This window comes from Lolium rigidum, chromosome 2 (assembly GCF_022539505.1).
Source record: "Lolium rigidum isolate FL_2022 chromosome 2, APGP_CSIRO_Lrig_0.1, whole genome shotgun sequence".
NCBI classification, from domain to species: Eukaryota; Viridiplantae; Streptophyta; class Magnoliopsida; order Poales; family Poaceae; genus Lolium; species Lolium rigidum.
Window position 1 is genome coordinate 48,138,344 of NC_061509.1, and position 14,266 is coordinate 48,152,609.

Below are 14,266 nucleotides of genomic sequence, written 5' to 3' on the forward strand. Positions count from 1 at the left end.
CAAAACCAAAGCTCTAGCACAAATATAGCAATCAATGCTTCCCTCTGCGAAGGGCCTTTCTTTTACTTTTATGTTGAGTCAGTTCACCTATCTCTTTCCACCTCAAGAAGCAAACACTTGTGTGAACTGTGCATTGATTCCTACATACTTGCATATTGCACTTGTTATATTACTTTATATTGACAATATCCATGAGATATACATGTTATAAGTTGAAAGCAACCGCTGAAACTCAATCTTCCTTTGTGTTGCTTCAATACCTTTACTTTGATTTATTGCTTTATGAGTTAACTCTTATGCAAGACTTATTGATGCTTGTCTTGAAAGTACTATTCATGAAAAGTCTTTGCTTTATGATTCATTTGTTTACTCATGTCATTACCATTGTTTTGATCGCTGCATTCATTACATATGCTTACAATAGTATGATCAAGGTTATGATGGCATGTCACTCCGTAAATTATCTTTGTTACCGTTTACTCGCTCGGGACGAGCAGGAACTAAGCTTGGGGATGCTGATACGTCTCCGACGTATCGATAATTTCTTATGTTCCATGCCACATTATTGATGATATCTACATGTTTTATGCATACTTTATGTCATTATTATGCGTTTTCCGGAACTAACCTATTGACGAGATGCCGAAGGGCCGCTTGTCGTTTTCCGCTGTTTTTTGTTTAAGAAATCCTAGTAAGGAAATATTCTCGGAATTGGACGAAATCAACGCCCAGCATCTTAGAATCCCCGGGAGCTTCCAGAACACCCGAGAGCCGCCAGAGAGGGGCCACAGGGGGCCCCACACATGGTGGCGGCGTGGCCCAGGAGAGGGGCGCGCCGCCCTAGTGTCTGGTGGCCCCAGACCCCTTCTGACGCTGCCCTTCCGCCTATTTAAGGTCTCCGTCGCGAAAACCCTACCACGTTCGACGAAACCAGAGAAAACCTTCCAGAGCCGCCGCCATCGCGAAGCCAAGATCTGGGGGACAGGAGTCTCTGTTCCGGCACGCCGCCGGGACGGGGAAGTGCCCCCGGAAGGCTTCTCCATCGACACCACCACCATCTTCATCAACGCTGCTGTCTCCCATGAGGAGGGAGTAGTTCTCCATCGAGGCTCGGGGCTGTACCGGTAGCTATGTGGTTAATCTCTCTCCTATGTACTTCAATACAATAATCTCATGAGCTGCCTTACATGATTGAGATTCATATGATGATGCTTGTAATCTAGATGTCATTATGCTAGTCAAGTGGATTTTACTTATGTGATCTCCGGAGACTCCTTGTCCCACGTGTGTAAAGGTGACGAGTGTGTGCACCGTGTGGGTCTCTTAGGCTATATTTCACGAATACTTATTCGCCGTTGGATGGCATAGTGAAGTGCTTATTTATATCTCTTTATGATTGCAATGTGTTTTGTATCACAATTTATCCGTGTGCTACTCTAGTGATGTTATTAAAGTAGTTTATTCCTCCCGCACGGTGTAATGGTGACAAGTGTGTGCATCGTGTAGTACTTGGCGTAGGCTATGATTGTGATCTCTTGTAGATTATGAAGTTAACTATTGCTATGATAGTATTGATGTGATCTATTCCTCCTTTCGTAGTGTGAAGGTGACAAGTGTGCATGCTATGTTAGTACTTGGTTTGGTTATGTTGATCCGTTATGCACTCTAAGGTTATTTAAACATGAACATTGAATATTGTGGAGCTTGTTAACTCCGGCATTGAGGGTTCGTGTAATCCTACACGGTTAGTGGTGTTCATCATCCAACAAGAGGGTGTAGAGTCTAGCATCTATTTATTTATTCTGTTATGTGATCAATGTTGAGAGTATCCACTAGTGAAAGTATGATCCCTAGGCCTTGTTCCTAAATATCGCTATCGCTGCTTGTTTACTGTTTTATCGCTTGTTTACTTCCCGCAATATTACTACCATCAACCGCACGCCAGCAAGCACTTTTCTCGGCGCCGTTACTACTGCTCATATTCATTCATACCACTTGTATTTCACTATCTCTTCGCCGAACTAGTGCACCTATTAGGTGTGTTGGGGACACAAGAGACTTCTTGCTTTGTGGTTGCAGGGTTGCATGAGAGGGATATCTTTGACCTCTTCCTCCCCGAGTTCGATAAACCTTGGGTGATCCACTTAAGGGAAACTTGCTGCTGTTCTACAAACCTCTGCTCTTGGAGGCCCAACACTGTCTACAAGAATAGAAGCACCCGTAGACATCATCTTGCTGACCCACAAGTATAGGGGATCACAAAAGTCTTCGAGGGAAGTAAAACCTAAATTTATTGATTCGACACAAGGAGAGGTAAAAAATACTTATAAGTCTTAACATCGGAGTTGTCAATTCAGCTACACCTGGAAAAGCACTAGTAACAGGGGCGATGTGAAAGTAGAAATAATATAAGAGCAATGACAATAGTAACACAACAGCAGTAGAAGTAACAAAGAGGAGGTGGCACCGGAAACTATTCCAGTGCGTAGTTGACTGTGGAGCAATGATGATGACAAAAGGACCGGGGTTCCCAGCTATCTACACTAGTGGTAACTCTCCAAATAAATAACATGTGTTGGGTGAATAAATTACAGTTGGGCAACTACTCTCCAGAAAACTAGAGGCATGAACCCACTATCGAGCATAAACTCTCTCTTGGAGATACATGCAACTACTTGATCAGGGTAACTACAAGTACCGAAGAGCATGCAAGATCTTAAATAACAGTAGTATGATAATATGATGAACAATCTGATCACAATTCCACAATTTATCGGATCCCAACAAACACAACATCAGTTACATCATATGGATCTCAATCATGTAAGACAGCTCATGAGATCATTGTATTGAAGTATATGTGAGAGAGATTACCAACTAGCTACAACCGAGAACCCGTAGTCCTAGGGGGGCATGGTGCCGGAACAGGAAATTCTGACCCCCGAAACTTGTCTGGACGATGGCGGTGGCGACAGAACTTTTCATGGATGGAAGCTGGATATTTCAGGGTTTTCGCGTTGGAGGCAATTTATAGGCGGAAGGGTGAGGTCGGTGGGCGCCAGGTGGCCCCACACCACCCCTTGGCGTGGCCAGGGCCTGGGCCGCGCCAAGGCATGGTCTGGCCGGCTCCTAGCCCCCTCCATCTCTCCTCTAGACTCCATCTTCGTTTCGGTAAATAGCAACTTCGGCTTTTGTTTCGTCCAATTCTGAGAATATTTCCTGTACAATGTTTCTAAAATACAAAACATCAGAAAACATGGAACTATCACTGTGGCATCTTGTCAATAGGTTCGTTCCGTAAAATGCATAAAAGTGCCACGAAGTGTAAGTAAAACATATATAAATTAGTGTGAAACAAGCATGGAGCATCAAAAAGTATAGATACGTTTGCAACGTATAAGAGCCCGGTGATACCTCTGACCGTCAACAATCCGAACATCATCCGAAAACCGATCGCAGGTGAGTTCTCCTACACTTGTTGGGAATTTAGGAATCTCATGATTTTTAACCATGTCATGCCACGTTGTAGACTTTGAACTTGAAACTTGCAAAATTTTGGCCATTACATGCCACAATGTTCAATTCCATGTCATTATGAAAATTTTAGTCATTCCATGCCACCATGTTCAATTCCAAGTCATTATAATTTTTTTAGCCATTCCATGCCACCATGTTTAATTTCATGTCACTATGAAAACTTTAGCCATGACATGCCACCATGTTCAATTCCATGTCATTATGAAAATTTTAGCCATACCATGCCACCATGTTTAATTCCATGGCATTATGAAAATTTTAGCCATGACATGCCACTTGTTGAAAATGTAGAAATCTCATGACTTTTCTTTTGACCTTGTAGAAGGACAAAGAAATGGACAAGACCAAGGTTGATGTTGTTATGGATTTATGAACTGGTATGTACTCTACCTATGTATGGACTTGTATGAACTTATGAATTTTTGAACTTGTATTGATTTGTTGTTGGTGGACTTGTACGGACTATATTATTATGGATTCATAATTTGTTGTTGTTGGATTATGTTGTTGATGCTGGATATATGTGTGCTATATTGTTGTTGGATATATGCTATATAAATTATGTTCAAACTGTAGAAGTAATGGAAAACAAAAAAAGGAAAAATCCAGGAGCCTTTGCTGTGTGTATGCACACGGCAAAAGACATTTGGTCACCGTTACCGTGCGTATACACACGGCAAAGGAGCCACGTGGTGCAAGCCTGTGCGCCGTCGCATGCGCTGGTCGTGCCTGGAGGGTCGTTGTCGTGTGTGGGGGAGAGAGGGCGCACCACAAAGGCGAGCATCACGGCAAAGTGGCCGCGCACGGCAAAGATCACACCGCACGACAAAGGCTGAGGTGCACGGCAAAGACCTTGCCACGACAGAGAGAGTCGTTGTCGTGCGGTGTGGATGGCGCACGACAAAGACCTTTGCCGTGTATTTTCGGAGGGACGCACTGGCAATGCGTTGCTGTTCGATCTTTGCCGAGGGCTAACGCACGGCAAAGAAATTGCCGTGCGTATAGGTTCCTTTCCCGTGCAAACGGGTGCACGGCAAAAGCTTGCTTTTCCGTAGCGAATTGGAAGGATAAAAAATAATGAGAAAATAGGTCATAGTTGCTGCCAAAACACAATTTACCAAAGCCAGCCTCTCAGTTCTAGACATTAGCTTTCCCTTCTTCCAAGGTTTCAGCTTGCTAGCCACTTTATCAAGAAAAATCTGGCAGTCAACTCGTCTTGGCTACCTAAAGCTAAGAGCTAGGCCCAAATACATGCAAGGAAGGATCTAATGCTATAACCAATTTTCTTGAGGAACTCATGATCCATATTATCATAGCTAATTGGGAAGGCAGTGCACTTGTTGAGATTTATGCTCAGCCCAGAGGTGTTGCCAGAAAAATTCCAACAGGTCAAAACTAAATTTCACTTCCTCTTTTACCGGGTTTAGAAACAAGGCAGCTTCATCAGCATAGGAACTCACACGCATTCTGGATGTTCTCTGTGAAATTTCAGATAGGAGGCCGGATTCAGTTGCTTGGTTTAGAATTCGCTGCAGAGGTTCCAGGGCAATAATGAATAACCTCGGGGCAAAGGGTTCTCTCTGGCACGGCCTCTGCGATGAAGGACGGGGCGTCCTGGTTCACCATTCAGCAATACACGAGAGGAAGCCTACGAGAACATGAGGGAAATAATATTCCTCCAGGTTTCCCCAAAACCAAAGGCACGAAGGCTTTCAAGTAGATACTCCCAGAGTCCCAGTTGATAGAATCAAAAGCTTTTGCACAATCAAGCTTCAGGAAGAGCAGGGGCCTTTTCTTAGTGCGCTTCTTTGATTACACTCCTCTAATAAAGATACAGTTATCATGGATGGACCTATTTTTTTGATAAAAGCATTTTGACTCGAGCTAATGACGGTGTTCAGTTCAGGAGCCTAGATGCCATCAGTTAGCCAATATTTCTTTTTTGCAAAGCTATGCATCAAGCTAACAGGCCTAAAATCCAAGACACAATAAACACTCCTTAGAAATGAGTGCAATGTTGGCAATGTTCAGTAATCTCCAATTCGCATGCAAAGAGTCCATTTACTCCTCTAAATTTCGAGGCATCGGCTTGAGATGCCCCCCTAATATAGGCAAAACAATATACATGATTTGTATGTTATACCATCAGAAAAGGCTCTTAGCTAGGTGCCCAACAAATCAAAAGAATATGAAACCGTCAGGTATTGGCACACGCATGGCTTATTTTCAAACTTACTACTACTTGGTATAATTTTTCTCTACAAGTAATAGCTGGCCATGGGTTTCACACACGCAGACAAGAGGGACTATGACCAACTCAACCACACGCACGCGCTGTTGAGAGTCTCGAAATCGACTCGCGACCGCATGCGCATGCCGCCGGGCCAACAACTTAGCGCACATCAAATATATGTGCATGCGTACTAGGACTAATTCCGACGCGTATGGAAAATGTTAGGTGTTTTGGATTTCCTTTGTGTCCCTAATTAAGAAAACCATGCTGCTTGCACGTGTTTAGTAGTACAAGATCATTATTCTTAACGCGTATGAATATTTTTCCCTTTCAACTTTGATTAGCTTATTAGTAGGGTCGATGTCTGGATGTATATATTGTGGTGGTTCCACTATGGCTGCCAGTAGAAAACGAAAGCAACAGGTAGCTGGAGAGAGATGCTAATGATAGTACTAGTAACGCTAATCTCCATCGCAGCACTGCTGCAACCTGCGGTGGCGGCGCCTCCGCCGCCGTCGCAAGGGATGCCCGGCTGCAACACCACCTGCGGAAACGTCACGGTGCCATACCCGTTCGGCATGGGGCCGCCGCGCTGCTACCTTCCAGGGTTCAACCTCACCTGCGACGACAGCCTCAACCTGCTCACCGGCCGCCATGACCGTGGCGGGAGGATGCTTGTCGTGGGCATCTTCCTGGAGAACAGCACGGTACGCGTCATGAGGAAGAGCCAAGGCACGGTGAACCTCACCAGCTCCGGCCGGCGCTTCCGGTGGAGGCTCGGGGAGGGAGGGCCGTACTCCCTGGCGGCGGCGAACGAGTTCATCGTCACGGGGTGCAACGTGGACGCGACGCTGGTCGACAGCAGAAGCGGCGGCAACGCCAGCTCCTGCGCCTCCTTCTGCATGGGCGACAACCCCTGGCGAGAGAACATGACCCGGTGCAGCCTCGGCACCTGCAGCGCGACCATCGCCTCCACGGGCCACACGTCCTACGACGTGAGGCTCCGGCCCGTCGTCGATGAGGACGCCGGCGTCCAGGGCGTCCTGAACCGCTTGCCCATGCACGCGCTCATCGCCGAGAAGGGCTGGCTGGGCGTGAACAATGCCTTCAACCTGCTGCTGGGGCTCGATCAGCTCTTCCCCACGGTTCTCGACTGGGCGTGCGCGGCCGACGACGTGTGCAAAAGTGCGCACAGCGTCCGGAATAGCAGTGGAAGAGGCTACACGTGCCAGTGCCAGCCCGGCTACGAGGGAAACCCGTACCTCACCGGCGGATGCCAAGGTAATTAACCTACACAAACTGTTCAAGACATATCAGTGGATAATTAATCTCCCTAACCTGTTGAAGTCATATTGCTATTCTGAAGAGTCGGTATTAGAATACGCAACGTCTCCTGAATGATTGGCGCATTGATGGTGCCCCATAACAAGGAGTGAAGAATCATGTCAAACACTTAAAATTGATTAAGGAAATTGATATGTTTCTCTATTGGAGATCTGGCATCAATCTATCTTTATTTTTTTAAAAAAATCATAATTAGACATATCAGGGAAAATAATCATCACTTACTACTCTGTTTTTCTAAATTTTAGGAGTAGTTCGTTTTTCTAAATATCTATGTCTTGGTACCATATAGGAAACACAAATTTGTCAATCCTAATATTATGTATTCCTACATTTTTGTTATTTTGCATTTCAAATAAGTTTAGTATTTAAAATTTTAGGTACCAATGGAAGTATTTTGGTGGCTTGCCTAATTGTTTCAAACATTTCTTTTTGTATGGTAGATATCAATGAGTGCATGATGCCAAACCTCCATCAGTGTTATGGCGTGTGCACCAATACGCTCGGTTCTTTTCAGTGTAGGTGCCCACGAGGATTCCAAGGCAATGTTAACTTACCAAATGGATGCATCAAGTCTGTGAACACAGGTGAACACCAATGCCTAACCTTCTTCACAGTCGTTATACATATTCAGTTTTGCTAACGCTCCATCGCTGTAAGAATTCCAGCCTATACATTGCAACAACACAAATTATTGCAATATATTGTTGCAATATGATGCTATTGCAAAGTTCCATGCAGCACAAAAATATGTCATCTATTTGGATATTTCAACATTTATTATAGTACCATTCTTGGTGCAAACATATTCTAAGAATTTTATGTTTACTAGTTGATAAGAATTGGTTGTTAGATTGCCAGTCTCAAGATTGGGTCTCTTATAACCATACGGTTTTTTTTTTGGATCAAAGTTAATGTAGTTCAAACTATCGAGTGTACCCGTATATTTTATATATCGTAGTTTACACTAGGGTTACTTTATATTTTCATGGCAGCTAGCACCACCAAATTTCAAATTAACTGTTATATCTCCAATTTTATGATTAGATCCCAAATTCGCAGCTAAGATCAAATAGCATTTACACGTGAAACAATTAGTCCACGAATTATGTCAGAAGAACCACAATTATCACTATCAAACGTAAGAGTAGGATAAACATAGTCGGACACCCACAATGGAGCCCTTGTTGTTGCTGATCATCCAAGTTGCCAATCACGGCAAGCCTAAATTTTTGGCAGCAATATGCCTAAAGTAGTTGCAACCTTTTATGGGGATAGAGTATTCAAGACCTAGTATAGGAAGAATACATAATTTCAGAAGTTGTTGAATAATAAATAAATTAGAAACCTATAAATTGATCATATGTGTACTTAAGAAACGAGAGTCAATAGACTAAACAATAAGCTGAAAGAAACATTCTAATATAACCATTGCCAAATAATTGTTCCATTAGAGGTGTGCCACTCGTTGGCTCCCATTTTCTTCCAAAAGTAGAAGAAATTAACACTATCTTAGAGAAAATTAAAATATGTGATTCATATCCCTGTGAGTACGTGCATAGTTGTTGATTAATTTTGAGAAATTCAGGCACTTATTGAATATACTTATTTGACGCTATGGTTGTGTCAATCAATGCGATATACCATGTGGAAACAAGATACTATGTATGGCTAGCTCGAACTAGGTGCAACCATGCAATGGAAATGAACTATAGTTATTTGACGTTGTGGTTTATATGTTTCGGTGTCTTGCATGCTTTTACATGTATTGATGCTATCAAAAATTTATACTTACGATAACTGACAGCAATGTAAATACTCCTTCCGTCCCATGGAACATGTCGAAAGTTTGTCATGTTCCAATTTAGACAAACTTTCGACATGTTCCATGGGACGGAGCGAGTACTATCGTCAATAAGTATAAATTTTAGGCAGAACTTATAACGGAATGAAAAGGAGAGAAATGGGTATTGTGATAGAGTTGAAAATTGCTCAGCTCTCTTAGAAACTATCAAATGGTTAAATAGAAACGAAACTGGAAAATGTGCATAAAAATGTTGACTAATAAAGACATTGGCATACACATACTAGTTGGGTTTATTTATGTGTTTGGTGAAGATTCAAATGATAATATATGTCATTTTATAAATTTAAGGTGTTGTTTTGAACCACAAGCAGTAATCTTTAACGTGAAAGGATAAATGTTTATGAATAACAGAAAACCACCCTTTGAATTATTCTATTTGCCAACCAAAAGTACATCTGGAAGCTAATGGCTAGTACTATATCTATTTTTTTGCAGGTTTAATCATTGGTCTATCAGTTGCCAGTGCCCCGTGTCTGATGCTTTTGACTCTTTGTGCATTCTTAATAATTCGCAAGGTTAACCATCAAAAGGCAAAAAGGCTAAAGGAAAAGTTTTTTCATCAGAATCGTGGGCAACTGCTGCAACAGTTGATATCTCATAAGTCAGACATTGCTGAGAGAATGATTATTCCCTTACACGAGCTAGAAAAGGCCACAAACAACTTTGATCAAACTCGTAAGCTGGGTGGTGGAGGGCATGGTACTGTATACAAAGGGATTCTATCAGACTTGCATGTTGTAGCCATTAAAAAGTCAAAGATTGTGGTCAAGAAAGAAATCGATGAGTTCATAAATGAAGTTGCAATACTATCGCACATCAACCATAGAAACATTGTAAAGCTTTTTGGGTGTTGTCTTGAGACAGAAGTACCTTTGTTGGCCTATGAGTTCATTTCTAATGGAACTCTAAGTGATTATCTTCACAAGGAACCACCAAGTCCAATACCTTGGGAAGACAGATTAAGGATTGCAGCAGAAATTGCCAAAGCTCTTGCTTACCTTCACTCAGCTATTTCTGTACCCATAATACATAGAGATATCAAGTCTGCCAATATACTCCTTGATGATGCCCTAACAAGCAAGGTGTCTGATTTTGGAGCTTCAAGGTACATTCCTAGTGATCGGACAGGCATAACAACAGTGGTTCAAGGAACAATAGGATATTTAGATCCTATGTACTATTACACGGGACGCCTTACAGAATATAGTGACATTTATAGTTTCGGAGTAATTCTTGTTGAATTGCTTACTCGAAAGGGGCCAGTTACATATAGGTCTTCAGATGGCGATGGGCTTGTTACACATTTTGTTGAACTACTTGCAGCAGATAATCTGGTTCAAATACTAGATCCACAGGTTATGGATGAGGGAGGTAGCCAAGTTAAAGAAGTAGCTTATCTAGCTGCATCATGCATAAAACTAAGAGCAGAAGAGCGACCAACCATGAGGCAAGTGGAGATGACACTTGAAGGCCTACAAGCACCTAAGGAGCGTGTTCTTGATTATTTGATAGCAAAAAAATTTCAACATAGTTATTCTGAAATGAGTTTAGAAGAAGAGTCATTTATCTTGTCCGGGAGTTACCCTCGACCGACATGCGATGAGTCCATTGGTAGTTAGAAGGTTGCTCATCAACTATTGATGGCAGTAAATAGGATTTATTCTTAAGTTTTAATGTTTTCTATTTTTGCTTGTGTTTTGAGGTTTTGCTCAATTTAATTTGGCAAAAGATGGTTTCTTTGGTGACAATTATTGTGGTACCGATACTCCTAATGAAGGTATGGAAATCAATCAAATATAAGAATTAATATGCTGAGGGTGGCCTAGAATTTTTTCTCTATGTTTAACGAGAGAGTATTGTTTACTTTGGTCAGTTCGGACAACAATCCAACGCCTGCAAAATTGATCCGACCTGACTCTCCTTCCTTGCAACACTTTACATCTAGAGAAGTGCATTTTCCAGTTAAGGGTATGTACTACCTCTCCTTACATAGATTCAAAGAAATAGAAATAGGAAGCATCTGTTAACTACAATAATTTTGATTAGCTAGCATTTGAGTTCATGTCCTATCTAGATCTAGTAGAGTTTGGGTTAAAATGGAAGGTTTAATCACGTAGGTTACATGGTCAGTTTTGCAACTGAGAATGGCCAGGAGTCCTTCATGTATAGGCTACAGCTTATGAGGGCATATGCATCCTCTTCCCGAGATGATAATACACAAGAAATCCTGTAGGCCATGGATGGAATCTAAAACCTATCAAAACACTAGATCCTCTTACCTAGATCTATCGCAAGGAAGTTTTTTGTAAAATGAGAGAATGAACTGACCATGCAGGATTTTGGAATGAAGGGGCATTACCAGGCTGCTGGAGCCATTATGAGGGACTGGAACAGACTGGTTGTTACGTTTTAGCTGCATGGCTGAGAGGCAATAGCTATGCTGGTGGGCATAGCAGTTGCTAACCAGATCAACTGTGTCATTGCTTGAGTTCAGAGTCGACCGTCAGTTGAATTTATTGATGCTCATATTTTTGGTAGGTTTTCTCATGATAATAGAAATTCATATGAACTGGGTTGAGGAACTCTTTGTCTTTATTTTGAATGATCTTTCTTTTACTGCTTTACCATAAAGGAACCCCTTTAACGAAGTACTAACTAACAGACAAAAAAGATCTGTCTAGCAACGCACCTGAATAGTTCCAAGTGCACATGTTGTCAAGTCACAGTTTTGTAAACCTGAAGAATTTTTCTTGTTAAATATAGAACCTAAAATTGAATATATAGTATAAATTTTCCATTTAGCGTTACACTAAAACAAATTTACTTACAGACTGTATAGCTTGCATGCAGCTTTGGAGATGCTAGTTGCATAGTAAATCGGTATAACGTTGGTTCCACTCGGTTGTTGTAGTACAAGCAGGCCCATTCCTAGCACCCAAGTTGTATCAAAATCATGATTACAAAACATAACTATAAATTTCGATGTGAAATAAAGCAACGCAAAGTTGAGGAAGTTACTGTTAGTGATGTATAGATCCCTTTACTGGATATTTCCAGTGTATGAGGATTTCCCTGCATATTGTATCACCTGTACAAGTACTTGCATTTGGCCCACAGTGAATACTAGTTGCTCATTCACAATATGGTATCAGAGCTCCTAGTTTAGCTCTTTGCACGCTGCAACTCCGTGCTTGATCCGCACCACCGCCGATGATCTTTCCGGCCGCTGCTGCTCCACCTTCTTCTTCCTCTCCCGTTCCTATCAGGATCGATTTCTTCTAGCCGTCTTTCTCGTTTTGGAGCTCGATCTGGAGCTCTCGCTGCTCCGCCATCCCTCGGCCGTGACCCGCCCCAGGCTGCCCCGGCCGTGTCCTCTGTCGGCCACCCCGGCCTGCTCCGGCCGCGCCCCGGCCTCCCCGGCCGTGCCTCTCACGGGCCTGCTCCGGCCGAGCCCCGGCCTGCCCTAGGTGGAAATAGACACATCCTCAGCCCAGAAGTGAGGATGGGGCTCGGCTCCATTTCCTTGGTAAACAAAGGGGGCCAACGCTACTATGTTATTTTTATCTATGACTTCTTTTGTAGCATCCCAAAAATTTCAAAACAAAGAAAATGAATTTCCCTTTTTCCAAATTTTGGAACCAACAAAAACTTTTCTTGAATTAAGTTTGATACCTAGTGATCATGCTTAATTCTTGTGCTATTGCCATGATTGCTTGTTAAAGTATTTTGAAATGATCTTAAACCCTAAACCTCACCCCTCTTTTCATCACCCAAGTTAAAATAAAATAAAAGGAAATTAAATAAGAACAAAGTATATGTGCCTATGGCTATTTTTGTAAATCTTTACCCTAGGCCTTTCTACTTTGTTTAGAGGTTTGGAAAACCTTCATAAACCTTACCTAGTACTTATCAAACCAAATCCAAGTTGAATCCAAAGAAAATAAAAAGAAACTAAAAATGCCATAGAGGCATATGAGAGAAAAATGCAAATTTATGAATTTGAGAATCTTGACCCTAAGACATGTTGTGAATGGTTGGATCACTCCTCTATACCATTTCAACACTCAACAACACCAATTGGGTCAAGCCAAGTCAAATTAAAAATCAAATACAACATATGCATAGAGGCATATGTGACACATAGCCATAATACCCAATTCTTGTCCTATGCCTTTAAACCTTGACCAAATGGTGTGAAACCATCTCTAAACCTAATCTAACCCTAAATTTACCCTCAACCTTGCCCAAGTAAAGCAAGGGGAACAATTTACAAGATTAAGAAAAATTGACACATCACCTCTTTTGTGTTATGGCCATTTTTGCAAATCTTTGAACTAGACCATTTGGAATGGATTCAATGGTTTGGAAATGTTCCTAAACTAATAAGAATCACTTTGGAGTCAAGAAAAATCAAATCAAATGGAGAGAAATCAAATGGTGAGAAAATTCCATTTTTCCCTCACATACACTTTGGCCAATTTTGCAAATCTCCAACCAAGGCCACCATTGCTTGATCTATGGTTTGTAAAACTCTTATATAACAAAAACAAACACAAATGCATAAAAGAAACCGGAAATTCAATTCGGCTCCCGGGTGCGTATGCTCCCTATATCAAAAAATTATATTTTGAGTTGTTGAAAATTTTTGACAAAAATTTATACATGTACATATCCATAATACACGTGCATTCGTCAAGTTTCACGAAAAATCAATATTTTTTTGTGGTCTATGTAAAAAAGAGAAAATTTATCTTGTAAAAAGCATTATTTTTAGCACTGAATTTTGTCTTTTTTACACACGTCAGATGACAAGTCCATTTTTTATGAAACAACTTTGTGAGCGTGTAGCACGTGAAGATGTACGTGCGAATTTTTCGTTTCAATTTTTTTGAAATTCAAAATATGTGTAAGATGAATTTCAAAATAGAGGGAGCATATGCTCCCATGTTCCAAAACATCACTCCCGAAAGAAACCAGAATCAAATCCAAGAAAAATGCAAAACCAACATACATATGATAATGGTCCATTTGGACATTTATAATATCTTCACCACTTTGCACCCTTGGATTTGAATTTTCTTAAACCAAACTTGGTCAACACTTGCCACCTCATCCAAGACCAAGTCAAAGTGAACCACTTTGCTGTTGACCACCAATGCTGACTTTGACCAGGTTGACCAGAATAGAATTGACAAGATGTGACATTGAAACAAAGAGTAGATGATCCTCAATTTGAAATGTTGCAAACTTTCATCAAATTGAACCCCAACACCACCATTCTATCA

The 14,266-nt window shown here is 41.5% G+C and overlaps 1 protein-coding gene across 1 annotated transcript; it reads left to right on the plus strand.

Annotated features, from left to right (window-relative positions):
- The first annotated feature begins 6,294 nt into the window (after positions 1–6,294).
- Positions 6,295–11,765, plus strand: LOC124689676 (wall-associated receptor kinase 2-like). Its single transcript, XM_047223165.1, has 4 exons — positions 6,295–7,051; positions 7,558–7,701; positions 9,417–10,459; positions 11,745–11,765. The coding sequence occupies exons 1-4, from the start codon at positions 6,295–6,297 to the stop codon at positions 11,763–11,765; spliced, it is 1,965 nt and encodes a 654-aa protein (XP_047079121.1).
- The last annotated feature ends 2,501 nt before the right edge of the window (positions 11,766–14,266 follow it).

Excerpts from the sequence above, each read along its gene's own strand:
- LOC124689676 (XM_047223165.1), top strand. The coding sequence starts at position 6,295 with ATGCCCGGCTGCAACACCACCTGCGGAAACGTCACGGTGCCATACCCG. Across the intron at positions 7,052-7,557 it reads CCTCACCGGCGGATGCCAAG|ATATCAATGAGTGCATGATG; the intron begins GTAATTAACCTA and ends TTTGTATGGTAG. Across the intron at positions 7,702-9,416 it reads CATCAAGTCTGTGAACACAG|GTTTAATCATTGGTCTATCA; the intron begins GTGAACACCAAT and ends ATTTTTTTGCAG.